General features: G+C 42.3%; 4 protein-coding genes and 1 pseudogene across 4 annotated transcripts; 3 read left to right on the top strand and 2 right to left on the bottom strand.

Moving 5' to 3' along the window:
* Window positions 1-619: 619 nt before the first annotated feature.
* Window positions 620-3,787, bottom strand: LOC110061204 (uncharacterized). The gene is made up of 2 exons (XM_020768031.2): window positions 2,441-3,787; window positions 620-1,895 (listed from the first exon to the last, which is right to left on the bottom strand). Exons 1-2 carry the CDS (start codon window positions 3,513-3,515, stop codon window positions 964-966), a joined length of 2,007 nt encoding a protein of 668 aa, XP_020623690.2. The 5' UTR covers window positions 3,516-3,787; the 3' UTR covers window positions 620-963.
* A 41-nt stretch (window positions 3,788-3,828) lies between these two features.
* LOC149099290 (uncharacterized) lies at window positions 3,829-6,697 on the bottom strand. The gene is made up of 3 exons (XM_089278677.1): window positions 6,391-6,697; window positions 5,771-5,901; window positions 3,829-4,878 (listed from the first exon to the last, which is right to left on the bottom strand). Exons 1-3 carry the CDS (start codon window positions 6,614-6,616, stop codon window positions 3,829-3,831), a joined length of 1,407 nt encoding a protein of 468 aa, XP_089134803.1. The 5' UTR covers window positions 6,617-6,697.
* Window positions 6,698-8,529: 1,832 nt separating this feature from the next.
* LOC149099289 (uncharacterized) lies at window positions 8,530-12,097 on the top strand (annotated as a pseudogene).
* A 1,836-nt stretch (window positions 12,098-13,933) lies between these two features.
* LOC149099288 (uncharacterized) lies at window positions 13,934-15,072 on the top strand. Its single transcript, XM_089276794.1, has one exon. It carries the CDS (start codon window positions 14,203-14,205, stop codon window positions 15,070-15,072), a length of 870 nt encoding a protein of 289 aa, XP_089132920.1. The 5' UTR covers window positions 13,934-14,202.
* Window positions 15,073-15,213: 141 nt separating this feature from the next.
* LOC149099287 (uncharacterized) lies at window positions 15,214-20,217 on the top strand. Its single transcript, XM_089276793.1, has 6 exons — window positions 15,214-15,613; window positions 15,743-16,567; window positions 16,664-17,457; window positions 17,702-18,395; window positions 19,521-19,612; window positions 20,041-20,217. The coding sequence occupies exons 1-6, from the start codon at window positions 15,214-15,216 to the stop codon at window positions 20,215-20,217; spliced, it is 2,982 nt and encodes a 993-aa protein (XP_089132919.1).
* Window positions 20,218-21,547: the final 1,330 nt, after the last annotated feature.

Here is a 21,547-nt window from a genome sequence, read left to right as displayed (position 1 = left end):
TTCCTTACTTTCAAAATGGCGGATAAGTCGATAAGTCACATGTGAGGATGTAGCAAGCAACCGTATGTTAATGGACGAAATGAGAACGTACTGGGCTACATGTGACAAGTACTGTCATGAGTATAAAGACCAACGAGTAAAGAAAAATGCTTGGCAAGCAGTCGCTAATACACTGAAGATTGACGTTGCTTCCGCTCAACAAAAATACAACAACATCTGAACAAACTTCTCCAAGAATATAAAGAAAAGTCTGGTTTTGGAAGAGATGATATGGTAATACGGCCAGATTACAAGTATCTCCGTTGGCTGTGTTCACATATCAAGTACCGTCAGACCCGTACGATCCATATTTACAGTTGAAGTGGTTGGAAATTGCGCCGATTCGATTTGCATTTCGCTGCCGAACGTCGAACGTTGTCAGTTGCAACCGGCGACTACGTCGCAGGTAGGTCGGCAGGATATGAGAACCAGGCTTTATTCTTTTGCTGGCAATCTGCGAAATAGCTAATTGAAGCAATAATAATTTTTTTCATAGTCAGCCAGAAGCAAGCTAGAACTGAGCAGCCGCCAATGTATGCCCCTATCAATTGAATGAGGTAAGGATAAGACACGACCAACATATGGACTAAGTCAAAGCCTGACAGTGGCGTTTAAACTAAACTACAACGAACCCTGTCTGTTTATAGTACCATACAACTCGCAAACAAACCGAGTTTTTTTTTTTCTCTAACAATACTCCGAACCCTTTGCTGAAACAAGATTTCTGACTTCAAACTAGCGAGAAACTGTTTCTCTCTGACTCGATGAGACGACATTTACTCGGTTGTAGTAAAAATAATGAAAACACATGGACCATTCACAGGCTGTTAGACCAGAAACAGCTTAATTACGCGCAAAAAAAGCTAGTTGCGAGGGGGAACTCAGGGGTTCCCTTCCTACTGACCTTGCTTCTTGAAATACTTGTTACTGCTGTTCATGACATGAGCATGACTGTACTAGCTTGCCTATAAGACTAATATAAGGCGTCTTCCTGCGAAGCGTTAGTTGCTCCTTGTTTATATCGAAGTATTCACAAATGTACTTTAACACGGTAACACTAAGCTGATTCAGCCTGTTCGCATGATACAAGGCGCAAAGATCAAGATTGTCATAAGTGATAGGATGCTGGAGCTGAACTTCTCGTAGAACTTCTGTCCGAGTGTCCCAATACTGCTGTTGGTCGACAGCAGCCTCGCGATCACTACTGTCATCCTCTGCATGTTGATGGCGTAGTTTCCCAGCTTGCCGACAAAAGTAGGACTGTATTTGTTGTGCACTTAGGAATTCATCTCGGGTGAACAGCCGGTTACCCATGGCATTTTTGGCGTAGCGCATGTCGCGAGCTACCGACAGTGGATCCACTTTGTGACCGGTTTGCTGCCCGATACTAAACTTTTCATTAAGGTACTTCTTTTGGGTTTCACTGAGGCGCCCGGATTTTTTTGTTTGCTTCAACGCCCAACCTCTCGCCAGCTGACTGGTATTTGCGGCAAGTTCCCGAGGAACGGTTCTCTCATCATGGCTTGTCGCTCCTGCGCTCCTTCCTTCAGTTAATTTAAGATGGTACATTTCTTTCGCTTGGTCAAGAAGTGTGGCTTTCTCTGGGAGCAATTCACACTTTTCGTATGACAGGTGCTTTTCAAGGGCTGAGTATCTTTGATAGACCTTGATACATCCTTCACTGGGACACTGGAAAACACCTACCCCTGCATCTCCCTCTGCTGTCTCTGGCACTTCAGAAAGAGAATGTTCATCTGAAGACTTCTGGCTGCGTGTCTGACGCACCCCCTTGCTGCAATCCACAAAGTTCCCCGATGAAAATGTTTGTTGTAACGTGCCACTGAAACTGGTTGTGGCTGAAACCAAGCCAAAAAAAAATGTTAAATCAACAAATGAATAATAAATAAAACAACAGGAAGCAGCTCGCGCCATTACTCTTTTTCTTTCCCCACGAGAAGAAATTTGTCTGTTGGTAGGTGTAGCACGAAGTTCAGCGATTGTATGCAAACAGCGCACGCTGAAAAAGCAAGTTGGTTAACTGGTAATGAACACCCTATTTGTTTTGCAAAAAAAACACGCTATTCTGGTACAAAGTTCCTCAAACAGCCGCATTTCAACTCAAGCTGTATTCTCGTGGAGTATAATCTTACTGGAAGGGATAAAGCCGGCTGCCGGTAAACGTTTGCGTATGAAGTTACCTTTGCGCAAATAAGGTGACCTTTATGCCATAACAAAAAAATGTATAGCTACTTATTCCTCAAAACAAAGAAGTGATGTTCGTATTTGCTTATTAACTCATCACGCTCATTATAAGCTGAAACTAATGAGGGCGTGGCCAACAGCATATGCTTGTAACCTGTTGTTCTCATTAATACGACATGTTAATACTACATGTGAATACCTTTTGGTAGTTGTTTGTCGACTGTCTTTCCACTGCCGACGTTGTAGGATCGCCATACTGTTATCGTTGTGCCTGTGTACTGTAGGTTGTTAATCAAGCTTATGCCATCCCATTTGATGGGGTTCTCTTTGATCCCCAATGAATCAACAAGAGCCACTCTGATCCCAGTGAGTCCTCCAGCTGATAGCATCGCAGTTTCTAAATCCTCCGCAGTTTGGACATCGTGCCCCTCATTTATAAATCTGCGGACATGTGCTTTGATGCTGGCTGCTTTGCGGTCGCATGGGCCTTTCCCTCCTTGAGGGTCACTAAAGTCCACTCTAGAAAGAGTGATTCCAGTGGCAGCCCCCATAGAACGACACGCAGCTAGCATGGTTGAATTGTGATAGCATCCGGCATTATCGCTCCGGAAAAATGCTGTGGTGAGTTCAGGATTTTCCGTTTTCAGTGTGCGTAATACGTGTTCCATGATGCGGATAACCACCGAGCTGTCTTGACTGCAGTTTTTGACAATGTGCACGAAGGACTGACTCTTTAGATTTCCCTGATGTTTTCTTGCAATCACACTTATGTGCCACGAAATGCCCCTCTTTGCAAACCAGTCAGTTTGAGATTCACGGTATTTCTGTGGCAAAAATTTCATGGCCCAGTCCTGGGTGATCATGACGGATGACTCGTCTAGTTGGTCGAGTACGTCTATTCTGGCAGTGTCCTGAATTTTGCTCCTCAGTTGATGGGCCTTCCAGGACAGAACATTTTGAGCTGCCTCGTCGCAAATATGGCGCAAGTCATCCAACTCTTCTTCTGGTAGTCCTAGATCTTCTCGTTGTAAGTATGCCTGGATGTCAGATATTTTAGTTTTCAATTCTTCGCATTGAGAGCATGAATTACCATGATAATGATCACATGGGCTGCTGAACAAAGGCTCTTTTTCATCGCTCAAAGCGTATGTACTACAGTGGTCAGCCACAGACGAGGAGAGAGATACGTGCACCTGATAAAAACAGAAAACAGATATTACGTGCTTAAAGTGAAATGCTTTACAGTAGCTCATACATGGAGCGTAACTATGCATACTAGATTGTATTCCAGCTACTGAAATAGGCCAAACGTACAGTAACGGCAAATTTGTCGCAGTCTTTGCTAAACGGTACTGAGAACCAGGGAGGAATATCAAAGATAGCAGAATCTGCTCTAAAGGACTTTATTTCGAAGCTCAGTTTGATCCCTTGCATTCTGCTCTGCTTGTTATGGAAACATGTTTCATAATAAATGCAAGGAAAGTGAGTGAAAATCAGTCAAGGTTAAACACAGCTTGGGCATATGTGAGTAGTTGCATACAAAGGGGGTGGAAGGAGGCTACGCCCCCAGGTACGATGTACATAATGCTAATTCTTGAATACCTTATAATCCGACTTCAGATATTGTTTCCCATTCTTCAGACAACTTCTCCATTGCTCAGCGACATCTCTCTTCAATATCCCACATTCTTCTAGTCTCCTCGCCACATGGCAAAGATCGTCAAAGGCCTTACTTCCTTCTGCGGCAATATAGTCGATACCCTGCAACGATTTTCTCACAGTGGCACTACAGTTTGAGAGGATGGTTAACATCGTTGTGCGTCCAAACGGCTGGAATCCGGCTTCTTCGTAGTATTTGGTATACTGGATTACAATTCGTTCCGGAATCATATTACGAATTACGTTGGGTGTCTCCAGAACTTCACCAGTTGATAACTTCATGTATTTCTGTCCAAATGGGAGATCTTGTATGATGTGCGGACTTGTTATAAATGTCAAAAAATGGTCAAGTTGGTTAGGATCTACCCGCATTCGGGGACTATACTTCAATGAAAGGGGAACGCCCCGACCAAACACATTTTTGTGCTGGCGCGCAATTTTCACTCGGTACTCAGTGATACCAGGCAAATACCTCTGAAGGCGTTTGAAAGGGACTAGATCGGCCATTATGGACAAGACTTGCCTTCTTGTATCCCAAGAGGATGCATTTTTGTATGTTTCTGCCAGGGCTTCAAGGTATTTGTGGTCGTCACTCTCTGCAGATCCAAGCTCTTTGTCCACAAGCATTGACGACTGCAGTGCATCCCATAAATATGCTGCATCCCCTGGCATAATCACATCCAAAGCCGCTACAATGACATCTTTTGCCTTTTTTACGTGGTTCGTACGGGTACGTGCGCCCGCCTCTTCCCACCTCTTCCTGGGTCGAGTTAATTTCTCGACGTTACAACTTTCCAGAAATTTATTGAGTTGCTTCCTTCGTAAGTACTGTTCACTAGGTTCTTCAGCCGGCACGTTTGTGGACTCCTCATCGCTGCCACTGCTTTCTTCAGGGACAAATAAACTATGATCTAGTGTCAACTCCATCATTCCTGTATATATTGCCGACAAATTGCTGTCGTCAGCAGAGTTTGCTTCCTGAAATATGGAGTTTCAATAGCATTAGTATGCTAGACACTGCTCTAATAACTTACACATTTCTTATTAAGCAAGCGCGAGGCCCGCACTAGGGGAATATCGCCCTTGGGTCTTGGCATTTCAGCGAAGTCCGTATAAAAGACCAAGGGTCGATATCTTACCAGTACGGTTCCGACCAAGCTTTGCCAAAAAAGAGATTTATCACACGACTGAAAATTGTTACGAAGAAATGCCATGATCAAGGACTGCAAGAACATCTCATACTTTAAGCGCGCGATTCTGATTGGGAGTCGAACAGGCGTATACTTTAATCAAAAACGTTATACGTTAATTAAAATAAAAGGGAAAGAGAGTTGGAAGAAAAATGAAAGGAATCGTTCATGTTTAAAGCAAGTTCTTTTAGAAAAACGTAAGCCATAAAACAGCCAAAAAATCTTCAAGAATGTTCGTGCGGGATCATTCGGGACAGTGCCCGGTCCAATACTGAGAGAATATTGGACCGGCAATGGAGTTACCTGACTGGCTGATATTAGTTGTTGGCTTTCTGAACTAAGTTAGTCGTGTAACAAAATGTGATATTACCTGGCATAGTCGCTAAAACAGTACAATACCAATTATACAATTGGTATATAAATAATACGATAACACTGTTGTGGTTTGCTTAAAGGTCTCACAATGACAGCATGCGCTCCATAAAAATTCAAGAGAAGCGATGCCTAATTTAGCTCAGTTATTTGTAATAGCGGATTTTTTGCCGTTCGCCTTTATGTACAGCTTCGGTTTAACTACGAGTTGCATGGTAAATTAAACAGACGGGGCTCGTTGTAGTTTAGTTTAAATGTCGCTGTCAGGCTTTTACTTCGCCAGTATGTTAGTCGTGTCTTATCCCTACCTCATCCAATCGAGAGGGGCATACGTCGACGGCTGCTTCTGGCTTGTATAAGGACGCTGCAGCTTGCGCTCCTGGAGAATCTTCGATATCAGTGTACTTGTCGAGACTCTTCCGACATTGCGGACATATGACTGTCAAAGAATTAACCATTGTTTTAATTGAGCTTTTTTGAACATTGCCAGCAAAAGAATAAAAGAAATTGCGAGGCTTCGAGGTATGAAAGTGCGGTGTTTCGAAATTATTCCCCCCCCCGCCCTTGCGCAACGAAGAAAGGAAAAATAAAATGTAGCCCCTGTATCTTTTCTTTTCGCACAACAATTCTATAAGCTACAACGAGCATTTAACTTATTCTTGGACTGCTTGGACTTTGTCTTAAAAATTTTATCCAGTCCATCCCACACATTTTTCTACAAAGTAAAAAATAACCTTCTGCGAGAAGAGGAACCTGTTAAAATTTGTACCCTTCCTACCGCCGCTACCCCCACCCCCCGACCCCAGATATAATGCTATTAGCTATTACTTCCCTAAAGTTTACATCTTGAAAAATATTGTCCTGTAAAGCCAGGAAAAGGGTGTGCCTAGGATGATTAATTTCCCCTCAAGGATTTCACGCAGCTTACTTGAACCAACCGGAGTTACGATGTTGCTGGCCTTGAAGAGACGACGAGACTGTTCAAGGGTTATTCCATGTTCACCCTTCACATGAGAAGTCCTGTGCGCTGCCCATGAATCTGGAATTGAGCACGTTTTCCGGTTGCTTCGCCACCTTAGCCCAAATGAATCGCGGTCTCTTGGGCAAATAGTGACATTCAAAGAGATCTCGTTCTCATCAAAGATGCCTATCATTGACAATAATGAAAGAAATCGTCCGATAAGTGAAATTTAATGCCGCAGCTTACATAGTTGACTAGTTTTGAACTTTACCTGCCCGGGCCAGCAGAAGTCTTGCTTCCGAATTCAAAGCAGATTCTGAAACGCTGCATGATTTGAGATGGTCCTTGATATCCTTGCTGCAGTCACCAATTCTTACTACCTGATCGGTAGCCGAACGTTCTGGGCTCGCACCGCAATCTCCCCCAACATACTTTGAATATCCACAGGACGCCATGGCGCTTAAAGAGCCCACACCACGTAAGTCACGAAACTGTTTAGACCCGAAACTCTTTTCCTTTTCTTATGTCAAAAATGGTAAGGATAGTAAATCCAGAAAGCGCCAATACATGTTATCACTGTTTTATGTCGTTACCTTGCCGCAACTTCAGCAAATTGTTTCGACGCTGAAATCTACATTTATCCGAAAATTTGCGACACCTGTCAATATTCGAACGTGAACTTGCTTTAATTTAATAATGTATCAAAATAAATGAATAAAGCCGACGCAAACAAATAAAGTCAAGCATTTTTAAAAGGTAATGAAGCTTGAATCTGGTTTGTAATTTAGTCCTGAAAGGCAGTCAATAATCCAACATTATTTCACTTTACATTTTGAGAGAATGTTATTTTGGAGTTGCTAATGGCAACAGTGCAGTTTGGTTGTTTTTCTCTGATGAACGATTATCAGCGCTCGGCAGGTGGGAATTTAAACATTGGTACTTGCAAAGGTTGCGAAATGTGAATTCAGTTCCTTCCGAACGTTTTTCCAAGAAAACGAGTCTGCTATAAATATAAACATTCAGGTGAGTATCGGCTAGATAAAACACATCGCAACTTCGTAAATTTCATTGAAGCTCGTTAATGTTCAATTCTCAACGAACGAAGTCATTGTGTCAAAAATGTGACTTTTGACTCCTTTGTAGACGGTATAAGATTTCTTTCGTCTACCAGTTTCTTGCAGTAACTGTTTCGGACCGATTTCACTCGAAAATGTTAAAACTAACGAAACATCTGCTGTCTATTGTTGTTATCGCGTCCGTGACGCTTGGGTCAAAGGTCACGTTTTCAGGAAGTAGAACTGCATTTACTTTGCGTCCTCGGCGTACACGATTTTAATTACCCAAAAATTTTATTTCACTAATTTGAAGAAGAAATCATGCTCTTTCAGACTACATAAGCCGTTTTGGGGAAATCCGTGTACCAGAACGCCTTTTGAGCAGTTGAAAATAGGCTAAATATTCACTACTCGTTTAGTTGTGTTGCGCCATAAGCTTTCAAAATTTCGTGAAATATTTGATTTCTAATCAAATCGCGATCTAAATAGCTCTAAATATACAAGAAAGAAAGTACAAATGCGACGTACAATTAGTTTTTAATGATAATCTCTACTTTTGCGGTTACGAGTCTCTGAATATGCAGTCTATTTTCGATTGATTTCGGCCAATTTTGGGCATCGGGAAGAAAAAATTCGTGAAAAAAACACTAATTGATTTAACGAACTTAAGCTGATATTTTTGTAACTAGTACCCTAAAAACTTCATTCTGGGCGAGTTTGAAGAAATTTCATTTTTTGGCTATTTCCTGGTTTAGTCGATATTTAGGCGGAGCTGCTCTTAATTCCTTCGGGCCATGCTATCAACATTATTCAGAAGAGCGTTCCCTGAATGTCAAAGTCAGAAGTGAGAAGTTGCTGCTCTATCTAGGGTGCATTTAAAGGAACATACTGGTTTCCTCCTTTTTTTGGCTACTTGCGACTTGTGGCTTGCGAATTACCGACTTGCGACTTGTGACTTGAGACTTGCGACTTGCGCCTTGCGCCTTGCTCTTTTAAACTTGCCACATGACTACACAATAGTTGGTTATGCTTGGTAGAGGAAAGAACAACTATGGATTCGCAAGACGAGAAAGATTGGGAGTTGGACCAGGTAAGGGGCGTCCTTTGTTTGTGTTCACATAGTTAGTGCACAAAGAAAGTCTTGAACTAATACTTAAATTTGTTTTTATTCTCATCAGGTATTCTGTTTTTTAAAAGACAAGAGGAAAGTGGAAGCCAGTGTTTGTGAAACTTTTAAAGATGAAATGGTAAGCCATGTGTTATTACACTCTTTCTTTATCTTATACTCTCCATTTTGTTGGCTTTACCTTTTGCTAAAATATTAATCCTAACTCAATTAAAAAAAATTTATCGCAAGAAAACTATTACTTGTGTTTGTAGTCACCTATTTGAAAGCACATTTGGTTGCTTCTTGTAATGAAAACCGCCCTCCAAGTGTCTCATAACGGACGAGCCTCATTGCATAGATGTCGTTAATATCACCAGTGAATCACTATTACATGTGTCAGCTATACAATGTATGTTACCTGATGTTTAGGTGTACGTTTATCCTGCTAAGTATGCAGTAAGTGCAAATGCCATGGAAGGTCACTCACTGGACTAACCAAAGGAGTGTTTTTTTTCCCTAGAAGTAGGTGCGTGTGGCATTACACATCCATAAAAGATATTGCTTAATTCATTCAAATCCAACAATACCAAAACATGTACTATTTTCTTTTTTAAAAATGAGTTACGGATTACAAACATTGAAAACAGAATTTTGAAGGAAAGAATGAAAACCAAGGTGACAAATGATACTGCAGTAACTTTAGTGGAAATATTCAATTGTTACACCGGGATTCTTTTGTAATGCACATAAAAATCTTTATACCTGAAGACTGCAAAGATGCTTGTATACGTTAAGGAGTATGCCTTTCATTTTAGGAAGAATGTACCTTCTTAGATGAGCGAGTAAGCCTTCTCATAAAAAAACAGCTGTCACTAGTGAAAATGTCACTTTAGACATGCAAACTTCTGTTTTTCAGGGGCTGTCACGAAAACTAAGACCCTCGAAACTTATACCTAAGACTCCATCTAATTAGATTTCACACTAATAAACTAAACAGGCTTATCGGCTCATTGTTTATGGAGAAAACGTAGATTGCATTTTTTTTATTTTCGTTACAGTCTGGTGCAGAAGGCGACAAATGTATCAAACCACCAGAGATTGTGGTTGATTAGTAGATTCTGAAGAGTGGATCTCTGTGGCTTGGAAGAACTAATACCATGAAGCTTGAATACCATTGAATGTTCGCAATACTGATGCCGATTGCAAGTGAAATTGAAATCTAGAATTCTAGTCCTAAAATGCACTTTTCATGAGCTGTCAAATAAAGGAAAACGAACTATTCATGAGCTGTCATATACAGAAAACTGCAATCACTAAACTATTTAAGACCACTTAGAAAAATAATCACGCATATTTCGATAATCACGCATTGTTCAAAGTCACGCATTCTTCGTAAATCACGGGTCTTTGGCAGCTTTCGTGTTCATATCATGATCACTCGACGAAAGTAGAACTGTTCATAACACGGCCTTTTGCGTCACTGAGAGAGAACCCTCTTCACTTCGCAATTTCCAGTACAATAGTCAGTTTTTAAAACAGTCAACAGAGACAAACTTCCTCGATTTTACAAAGTTGCTTGCTTGAATTGGTTACTATAGTGGTTGTAATCAACGATGTGATTAGTGGATTTAGATGACGGGACTAAAGCTGATTGGCTCATGTACCTGTCTGATTACCAGTTTCTGATTACCTTCAACTGTCCGATTACATGTCGTTGCATATTAATTAGTGCAAAATACAGCAGTTTGTGCACCAATCACAAGTGAGGAAACTTTAATTGTTCTTATTAATAATTTATGTGGCTCAAGTGTCGCTGATTTCAGAACATGTGTAGCCTGCGAACAGGCTCCCAGCGAGGGTGGAAAAAAAAATTCAGTGAGCGAAGCAAGTGGGAGTTGGAGTGTGAATCCGCGAGCAAAGTGAGTGGGACAATGTGCACTCCCTCGTCACCAGACTGCTCTCGGCTTGTCCCGCTCACCCTAGACTACACTCGGCTTGCTCGCTCTAAAACCAACTGGGAGCCCGTTCGCAGACTAGAACATGTGCACTGAACCGAGTCTTATCGCATTTCTGAAATATTTTCTTAGAGGCTAGCAAGCTGTGTGCTTGACAGTGTTTTTTTAATAGTAGTTGCAAGAGCACCTGCAATTGTTAAAAAGGGAAGAATGTACAAAGAAAATAATATAATGAACCGAGTCTTATCGCATTTCTGAAATATTTTCTTAGAGGCTAGCAAGCTGTGTGCTTGACCGTGTTTTTTTAATAGTAGTTGCAAGAGCACCTGCAATTGTTAAAAAGGGAAGAATGTACAAAGAAAATAATATCACATTTTCTTTTAAATAAAAATAATAATAATAATAATGACCTGACGCTATGAAATGTTCTGTTTCAGAAAAACTGTCGATATCCAGAACCAAAACCTTAAGGCTTAAGTTTTTCATGGCATGTGCAAAGCATGAAGATTTCATAGCTTCGTACTCCATTTATTGTCACTAGTGCTTACACTTTGAATAGTACTTAACTGGAATCAATGTATGGCTTTTATTCTTCAGACGGATTTTACCGCTGTACGAATGGCTAGTGACTACGATTTTCATGCCCTTGGTCTAACTAGAAGAGGAGACATTCTTGCTCTGTGTTCGTTTGTTTTAGGCGATGAGAAGGAAGCAAAGAAAAGAAAGTTCTTGAGGCTTGCAAAACAACTCAGTGCCAAATTGACGAAAAAGAAGACAGGTTCTGCTGGCCCTCGGGGCATAATGAAGTCCCCCAAGACGAAACGTCTTCCCCAATGCAACGTTTGAAAAGAATCCAAATTGGATGGATGCACTTTAATGACAAAGAAAATCGTTATATTGCTGTGCGCATGGCAAAAGGAGGAGGTACGAGAGAAGTATCATTCCCTTTCCAGGCGACATCAGCAGATATGATGGATGAAATTAAAAATATTTTTTTTCCAGACGGAATGTCCGTGTTCGGTTGGACGAATGCAATGACAGTTAAACTTGGAAACTTTAGCTGCCAAGAAATAAACAAAGAATTCACTTTAGAAAGGTACATTGAAGAACACAAACTATCGAAAGTGCGACTGTATATTTGATCAAGAATAATCACCCAGTAAAAGAAAAGCGAAGTCCATGATATTTATTTCTTAAAATTTTTCTTGTAATACATATGATAGGTTTTTTCTAGTTTAGCTTAGTTTGTTATCGATTGTAAAGCCACATGTATGTTGTGACTGATTTCTTAATAAAGACTTCTAACTATCAGTGATGATGAGTGACCTTTTGATGCCAGCTTTCGACACCGCCACATCTTCAAGGTTGGTGGGCAGTTCAAAAGAAAGAAGAGTCCTGAGAGCACTTCGGGAAAAGAGTATCTCGACTCGTTGGCTGCAGACCAAGCAAAAGAAAGTGACAAGCAAGAGGAGCTCCTCCAGTGCCAGGAAAAGCTGCACAGCAGGAATGCCTACGTGAAGCAAGAGCCAGCAGAGTGTCTAAGGAGCCAAAAGTGAACAAGCCACACTTCATAGTTTCCGTAAGACATCTGATAGTCGGTGTTCAAATGCACAGATTTGAAAGGAAGGGGTAAGTAGGGATGGTGTACAACTGGGTGGGGTCGTTGAGCTTGACCCCTGAGTATTTTACTCTTTCCATGCCTGACAACACCAACCTGCACCCTTCTGTGCCGATTGAAACAGTCCATTGAGTGATACTTTCAATGTGTCAATGTGAAAAAGGCCCGGCCTTTCCAGATGAGGATGTTTGTTTTCAAGGCTATGTACACCACATTAGGCAGAATTCTAAGTCACGGATTTCTTATGGTCGGGGTGTTTCCACCCTAGCTTAATAAAGTTTTCTATTGCGCTTCTTACTGGGAAGGAAAATGTTACGTAAGTTATTACGACAATTTAAGACTCAAAGAGATTCTTGAAAAATGTAATTCTCGAGTCAGTCTTTCTGAGGAAAACATCAATTTCCTTTTGGAATTTCTGTCAGAGTTTGGTGTCAGTAAAATGCCTAATGAAAATAGCCTAGAAACAATTCTAGTAAGTGTTGCCAAAACAGAGCAGTGGAATAAAGCTGTGATGGCAGCAGATGCCACGAGGAAAGGCATCTTAGAGGGAGTACACAGAGAATTGTGGCTTCCAGCCACAAAAGAGTTAGTATTAGATCTCTATAGCTTTTTGAATGTGACAACTGAGAAAGTTCTCAACCTAATTACTGTTGACAACCCGGATGCAATGACAAAGGGGCAGCAACCATTTACATGTATTTTGGGGGGTATGTCAGAAGACTCAACGAAAAAGAATTGGCATGCCTGCTTTGTTATGTAGCAGGCAGTTCCTCTCTTGCCGTTGAAACTATTAAAGTAATTTTCCATGTGCAGGTGGGAAATCTGCCCCATGTTTCGGTGCATGCCTGCTCAGGAATAGTTGACTTGCCTTCCAGTGGCTATGAAAGTTTTCCAGAATGTTGGAGAAATTATATTTCTAGTCAACACAAGAGTTACCAAATTTATTATTAGTTTTATAATTTAGTTAACTAGATAAAAAAAGGAAGCTGCATTTAGACTGTCTTTGCTGGGTACCGTGACCATACAGCTTTCTTAAAGACCTGAAGATGGTTTCAGCGAGAAGACGGTTTCCTCGTTGGATGAATACTGGTGTACCTTAAATGTCTATATAATATACAGCTGTTTTAGTGTGAACTTTGTCGGATTACAGCAGTACAATCGAAGAGCTTCGCAAGGCAATGTGGCCATTCCTAACAAATGTAGCGATTTTGGCATTATCTGATGATACGTCGCCTGATGAGAAAAGATTTAGAAAGCCCAGGAATCCTTGGTCTTCCGGCCACTGAATCGACCCTTCTGACGAAGTTCATACTTCAGCTAGCTGTATTGTGTAATCTTAGTAGAGTAACCACCATGAGGCTTATGGTTAAGTTTCATACATATTTACAATGAAAGTGCTCTTAGCAATACATGTAACTAGTGTAGGTTCTAGGACATGCCCAGATGGTATTGATGGATTTGTTTTGTTTCAGTTGTGTCATAAATGATAAATAAACACACTTGAATATCTTTGCGTCAGTAACTGTTAGAGACAGTTTGCCTTACCGTGCCCCTCTGTACCCCCCTTGGGCGGGTCACGTGACTTCTGCGACCATGTGCTCTTAGCAGTTTGATGTACGTTGTTTTGTGTGTAGGCGGAAAGTTTGCTTTTACCTTTGCCTTTTACTTTCTCGATGTTGACATCTTGATTAGGCCTGAAGATGCCCAAAAATATGTAAGTGGTCGCTCATTTGTATTGTTTTTTTTGTAATTTAATATTTGTTCGAGTCACGAGCTTTACATTTGTAACTTTCAGCTGTACCGAACCGACAGAAGGACGAGTAACAGAATAAACATCTTCAGTGTACAATTTGTTTGTGGATTTCTTCAACATCAAACGTACAGATATTTGTCGGAAACTCTGGATTGAAGTCCTCGATTGTTGTCACGCAAAAGGTCGCTGGTTGAAGTTCGTATTCTTGTGTGCTGCATCGGATTACATTTTGCGTGTTTGGAGTTTGAAAACCGAGTCTGTCATCGATGTTTGTGGTCTGACTGTTCATCATGCTTGGTTTGAGTTCTGCGAGCGAAATGTACCGTGGAATTGGCGAACGAAGGAGCCTGTCTGAGGAGAATCTTTGTGTCAGTGCTCGACCTCGAAGGAGCAATGTAACTTTGGATTTACATGCTGTCAATTTGGAGAAAATGGCGGTCTTGAGAAAACAACATGGCGGCTACGCGTCAAATCTGACAAGGAAGCGGGATGAGTTAAAATCTTTGTTGGACAGTGGAGCGAGTGTTGATCGCGTCCAGAAAAGGTTGGAACAGGTGAGAACAGCTCTTAAGGATTTATTTGACTTTAATGTTAAATTAATTCAGTGGCTGGAAAAGGCTGGTATGCCAGAAGAGGTTCCCAGCGCCCAATTGTACTATGTCGAAGCTGAAAACAATTGTAGTGAAGTGTTGAAATTAGCAGACCACCGCATGAGTGTGTCATGTGCGTTAAATCTCTCAAATGGTCAGTTACAAGACGAACTTAACGCAGATGATAGTATCAGTCAGACAACTAGGAGTACAAAGAAGTCCTCTTCATCAACCGCGTCCAGTGCGCGGTTGAAGGCCGCGGCTAGAAAGGCGGTGTTGATGGCGTGTGCACAGGTCCTGAAAGATGGTTTGGAGCTCAAACAAAAACAGTTACAATTGCAATATGACCAAGAGCAGTTGAACTTAAGAGCTAAGATTTCAGAGGTTGAAGCTGAGGAGAGAGTTTATCAGATGTTTGAGGAGAGAGATGGATTGAGTGATCGCATCAGTGCTGTAAGAGGTTCAGTTGAGAAGTCGCCTTTAAATCCAAACGCAGCAGAGTGGCCAACGTGTATGTCGCAATTTGAAGAATGCAGTGTCTGGTGCACAAACTCGAGGAGCCAGTGTTGAAAGAAGAGGACTGGTGAGCAAGTTAAATATGCTAATGTCGAAGGGAATGGTCAGGACCCCCCTGCACAAGGAAAAGAACAGCATGTTGGTCCAAATTCCACAGTCTGTGATGAGCCACGCCTCCTTCAGATGATTAACATCATGCAGTTGCCAAAGGCTGAGCTTATGACTTTCAATGGAGACCCATTAGAGTTCTGGACGTTCATGCGTAGTTTCGATAATAGCATTGGAAGTGCTGCTATAGATGATAGCGCAAAGTTGAACAGGCTTTTTCAGTATTGTAAAGGAGAAGCCCTCAAAGTCATCAAGTGCTGTGCCATCATGAGTCCTTCAGCAGGATATGCGAAAGCAAGAGCTTTACTGAAAGAGAGGTTTGGAGATGACTACAAGATCTCTGAAATGTGGGTTAAGAAAGTCACTGAAGGACCTATTGTAAGACATGGTGAAGGGCACTGCCTTCAGGAACTGGCGGATGATCTTAGAAGTTGTAAGGAGACTTTAGAAGCCATGAGCAAACTTGAAGAAATTGACACTCGCAGGAGTATGGTCAAGATTGTTGAAAGACTGCCACAGTCGCTTCAGAGTTGATGGAGGAAATTAGTTGTTAAGACCTTGGAAGCAACAGGCAGATACCCCTCAATTGTCAAGTTGACACATTTTGTCTCGGAAGCTGCTTGGGAGGCCACTGACCCTGTGTTCGGAGTCTCGGAAAGCAAGTCTAAGGATTTCAGTGGAAGAAGCCCACGAAGGCCAGGAATAACCATAGGATCTAGTTTTGGAGTGCAAGGCCATGAGGACCAGCAAAGCCCACAAAGTCAGGGAAACATCAATGACCCCAAGTTTAAGAACGCTAAGACTACAAGGCATGTTTGTCGGCTGTGTAAGGGGGATCATGTCTTGAGTGTTTGTTCCCGGTTTAAAGCTATGTTGCCTGGGGAAAGACTAAGTTTTGTTTGCGGTAAGAAACTCTGCTTCTGTTGTTTTGATGGTAGACACATTGTGAAGCAGTGCAGAGCGGGCGTTATATGTGGTGTAGAAGGATGTACTATGAAGCACACTAAACTGTTGCACCAATCCTTTGGACTATCTGGAAAGGAGGACCCTGGCGAACAGCAGGCAAAGCCTAATCCTGGAACTAGTAGTCAACAAGTTGAAAGCCACACCCATGCATGCAGGTCACCAAAACAAGGGGAGATCAAGTTAGCGCTGCCCATTCCCATGAAGGTGAGAGCCAAGGGTCAAACGGTTTATTATTACACACATGCCTCGCTCCATTCAGGGAGTACTAATACCTTTTGCTCCGAGGCCTTGATTGAGAAACTTGGGGTGAAAGGCCAACAGGCGAATCTTTCCGTAACTACTGTCAACAGTAGAGAAAACGCCAATGTGGAAGTGGTGGGTCTAGAAGTAGCAGCGGCTAAGAGTGGGATGGGGAAAACCAGTGTTATCCAGCTGCCAAAGGTGTACGCCCTGCCCAATCTACCTACCTTGGAGAGTTCTATAGCCTCAGCTAGCGACGCCATTAAGTGGGCTCATCTCAGAGATCTTCGTCTCCCTTGAGTTGACAGGTCAGGCGTTTCTATTTTGATAGGCCAAGATGTTCCTGAAGCTCTTTGGCCCCTAGAGCTGCAAAAGGGGGAAGAAGGACAACCTTATGCCACCAGAACTCGCTTGGGGTGGTCCCTTAATGGTCCCTTGGAATCTGAACGCCTGATTGAAGAGTCCGCCCTTTGCAATCTTGCTCGTGCCGATGAGAGTCTGGATGCGCAGGTGGAGCAGTTTTGGAAGATTGAAACAAGTGAAGCCTTGGCAAACAGTCTGCCACAGTTTTCAGTCGACGATAAGAGAGCTGTTGACATATGGGAACAGTCGGCGGAGGTAGTTGAGGGACATTATCAGATGGATATCCCCTTCAAGTCCAAGCTCCCTAATTTGCCTGATAATCGAAGTGTTGCTGAAAAGAGGCTTCAGTCGTTGGTGCGTCGGTTCCGGAAAGACCCCGAGTTACACGCCAAGTACAAGGGCAGAATTCAAGAACTTCTTGACAAGGGTTATGCAGAGAAAGTGCTTGACGGGGAAATGGGTGCGACGCCTGGACAGACTTGGTACCTTCCCCACCACAATGTTGTCAATGAAAACAAACCGGAGAAGTTGCGAATTGTATTTGACTGTGCAGTGACCTTTGGTGGCACATCACTGAACAAAGAAGTTTTGCAAGGCCCTGACTTTACAAACAATCTCGTAGGGGTCTTACTACGTTTCAGGGAAGAACAAGTGGCTGTAATGGGAGACATCGAAGGAATGTTTCATCAGGTTCGGGTGTCTCCCAAGCACCGTGATGCCTTGCGTTTTCTGTGGTGGAAGAATGGTGAGATTGGTGGTGAGGTAGAAGTCTACAGGATGTGTGTGGATCTGTTTGGAGGAGTGTGGAGTCCGAGTTGTGCTAGTTTTGCCCTGAGGCACGTGGCAGATGATCACAATGGATTTCCCTGAAGAGACAACTCAAACTGTGCTAAAGAATTTTTACGCTGATGATTGCCTGAAGTCTGTTGGAACCACTGAGGAGGCCATCAACATCGTACACAGCTTATGCAAGTTGCTTGCGCTTGTGGGCTTTTGACTCACAAAGTGGATCAGTAATGACCGAAGAGTACTGGAGGCTATTCCTGTAGGAGAGAGAGCGAAGGGAGTCAAGAACCTTGATCTTGACCACAGTTCTCTGCCTGTTGAGAGGGCCTTAGGGATTCACTGGAACACTAACACTGATCAATTTGGCATTCAGATCAAGAGTAAACAGAGAGAGTTCACCTGGAGAGGGCTTCTGAGTATAGTTAGTTCTGTTTACGACCCTTTGGGACTGGTGTGCCCGTTTGTTCTTCATGCCAAGGTGATCTTCCAAGACGAGTGTAAGTCTGGCAAGGAATGGGACGATCCACTGAGCCCAGAGAATCAGGTGCGGTGGAATAAGTGGTTGGAGGAGCTCCCACTATTGAATCAGTTCAAGGTTGAGCGTTGTTTGGTGCCTGCCAGTTTCGGAAGGCCGTTGAAATGTGAACTACATCATTTCTCTGATGCTTCTATGTCAGCCTACGGTTCTGTTTCATATCTCTGCACAGTGAACGCTGAGGGAAGAATTCACTGCTCCCTGTTGTTGGGGAAGTCCAGATTGGCTCCAATTAGGCAGATGACCATACCAAGGCTTGAACTGTCTGCTGCCGTGATTGCTGTGAGAATGGATCGAATGCTATCCCGTGAACTCTCTTTGGAGATTCAAGACTCCATATTCTGGACTGACAGTATGATTGTTCTTCAATACAGTTGCAGTAAGAGGTTCCAAATTTTGCTGCTTTCTAAGAGAAATCAACATCCTTGCCGTCGCGTGTTAACATGAGTCATCATTTTAAGCACTTTTGACCTGAAGTCAACAAATTTGAGCTTATATAAGCTGCGTGAAATTGACATTTTGCTGTTTTCTAAGTGAAATCAACATCCTTGCCGTCGCGCGTTAACGTGAAATCAGCATTTTTACCTATTTAGACCTGAAATCAACATTTTTGAGCTTATACGTTGCGTGAAATTAACATTTTGCTGTTTTCTAAGTGAAATCAACATCCTTGCCATCACGCGTTAACGTGAAATCAGCATTTTTACCTATTTAGACCTGAAATCAACATTTTTGAGTTTATACGCTGTGTAAAATTAACATTTTGCTGTTTTCTAAGTGAAATCAACATCCCTACCGTCACGGGTTAACATGAAATCAACATTTAAACCTTTTTTGACCTAAAATCGACATTTTTGAGCTTTTACGTTGCGTAAAATTGACATTTTGCTGCTTTCTAAGAGAAATCAACATCCTTGCCGTCGCGCGTTAACACAAGTCAACATTTTAAGCACTTTTGACCTGAAATCAACAAATTTGAGCTTATATAAGCTGCGTGAAATTGACATTTTGCTGGTTTCTAAGTAAAATCAAAGTCCTTGCGGTTGTGGCGGGCTGATCCTTTGTTATAATAAACCGAGGCGAGACTTTGACTTATAACAAAGACTTGGCTTGGCTATTATAACAAAGGATCGGCTCTGTTTATCATAACAAAGGCCTGGCTTCGTTTATTTGAAGGACTTGGCGGGAAAAGGGCGTCAGGTATTTTAATCAAAGGTGAACTTTGTCGAAAATGTTCCAAATTTCGCATGCAGTTTTGTTCAGGTATGTTAAGCAATGTCCCGTACTTTTCGCGCTAAAGTTTGCTTCGTTCTCGAGATATTGCGTATGCAATAAACCACTTGGTTTTTCCAACCTGTGTGCCCTTTTTGCATAAGTTATTTCTCGAGAATGAAAAGCAACCCAGCGAAAAAAACTTCAGAGCAATGTTTCTCAGGTGAAATGAAGCCCACATGCCAAAATTCAGCTAGTTTTAAGCACTTTCAAAAATGACCGAAAAATCTAGGGGACGTTCTTGCATGCTGCCTTTCAATCGAAAAACCTCCTGAAGACGTTGTGACCAAAAAGGAAAACGAAAGCGAGAAAGATGGGAGCACAGTAAGTAGTGCTAGTGCTAAAATTCAAACCTTACGTAACGACAAGAAATCGGCCAAGACTAGACTAACAAAAGCGAAGAATCAGTCGACTGACCTTTTGGAGAGTAACACATAAAATGGAACCTTGCCCGGTAAAACCGCTGTGTGAAGGGTTGTAAACAAGATTAAAATGGAGTTAAGTCTTATAGAAAAAATCGTTGCCAGTCTTAAAGAAGTTTACACACTGAACGAAATTGAACATGCAGACACAATTATTGAAACACTTGACAACGAAGCAGATGAAATAATGGCGTCAGTTGATGAAATTATACAGAATGCCGAAAAACATGTACAAGACTTGACAAGGGAGAGGAAGAGTCAGTTTTGCTTTGAAATAAATCGCATGTAGATGATGATAAAGTTTCCTTGGCATCCTGATATGTAAAACAGAAGCAACTGGAAGAAAAACAGGCCAGCGAATGCCTTGCTCAAGTTGAAGAAGAACAAAAACAGAAGGAATTAGAGCTAGGAAGAATAACCGCTGAACTTCAACTGGCCAAACAGCAGGCTGAGGAAGCACTAAAGGTGGCTGCTCTGAATCAACAGAGAGCAGATGCAGCAGAGTGAGAAACTGGCCTGCACGATAGGGATGACATTTCCCTGGGCATCTCCCGTTCCTCTGATTTATAGTATGAGAAGAATGCTTATGAGCCTGGCCAGCACCATGGAAGACTGATACAAAGGAGCTTACCATAAAATTGAAGGGTGTGGATCTTCCCAAGTTTTCAGGAGAAGATAAGGCTGACTACGAGCCTTGGAGGGCAGCCCTTAAGTCTATTGTTGATGTAATGGATATTCCTGTTGGAGAAAAAGTGTTAGGACTTCAAAGCAGTTTGACTGGAAAGGCCCTGGCATTGGTTCAAGACCTGCAATACTCTGTGAATGCTTACCGAAGAGCAAAGGAAAAACTCGAAAGGAAGTATAGAGGAGAGAGGCGTTTACAGATTAAACACCTGACTGCTCTGCGTGGTATACTCCAAAGAGGTATACTCCAAAGAGTTCGCATAGTACTGAAAGACTGTGGGCCAGGTCAAGAGCTTCAAGGACACAATCTTAGTCTCACAGCAAAGGAGAAGCTTTTGGAGGATGATGTGCAGGCATACAAGCATTGGCTACTTAATCATTCTCTGGAAGACAACTTCAAGTCACTTATAGAGTGGGTAGAGATCCGGGTTCAAATCATGGAAGAGGCAAGGGAAGAGACGAGTGGATTCGGGAAAAGAAAACTTGATGGGCCACTGCCAGAAGGAGGTAGAAACGGTTTTCGAGGGAACTGAGTTTGTGGCAGAACCTTTACCACCAAATCAAAGTCAAGAAGCTGTGTCGTTGACACATGTAAGCAGAGCCATCCACCATGGGTTTGTAAAGCCTTTAAGGAGCTACCTGTTAAGAAGAGAAAGGAGCTAATCGGAAATGGCAATCGCTGTTACCATTGTCTAGCTGCAGCGAACCATGATGGAAAGAGTCTGAATGACACCATATGGCTGGGGCCAAAGCTTCAAAGAGAACTGGTTGATGTGTTAACACGTTTTTGTTGGGCACCTGTAGCCCTGTCAGCTGACATTTCAGAGATGTTCTTGCAAGTTGAAATGCAAGACAAGGACCGTCCATTTCACTGGTTCCTGTGGCGAGACTTCGACACTTCAAGAGAGCCCGACATGTATGAGTTTCAGCAACTATTGTTTGGAAATACTACCTCGCCATTTTGTTCTCAGTATGTCCTTCAGACCCATGCAAAGACACATGCTTTGGAGTTTCCTGAAGCAGCAAGTACAGTTGAAGACTCGATGTATGTAGATGATGTACCAGACTCCTGTGAGACAGTTGAAAGTGCTCAACACCTGCGTCGTCAGCTGTCTACTCTATTGGCTATTTAAGTTAAGGAAGTGGTCCTCCA

This window comes from Orbicella faveolata, unplaced genomic scaffold, assembly GCF_042242905.1.
Source record: "Orbicella faveolata isolate gen_17 unplaced genomic scaffold, um_ofav_v1 contig_46, whole genome shotgun sequence".
Lineage (NCBI taxonomy): Eukaryota > Metazoa > Cnidaria > Anthozoa > Scleractinia > Merulinidae > Orbicella > Orbicella faveolata.
The sequence above is the reverse complement of the archived record's forward strand: the minus strand, read 5'-3'. Positions and strand labels throughout refer to the sequence as shown.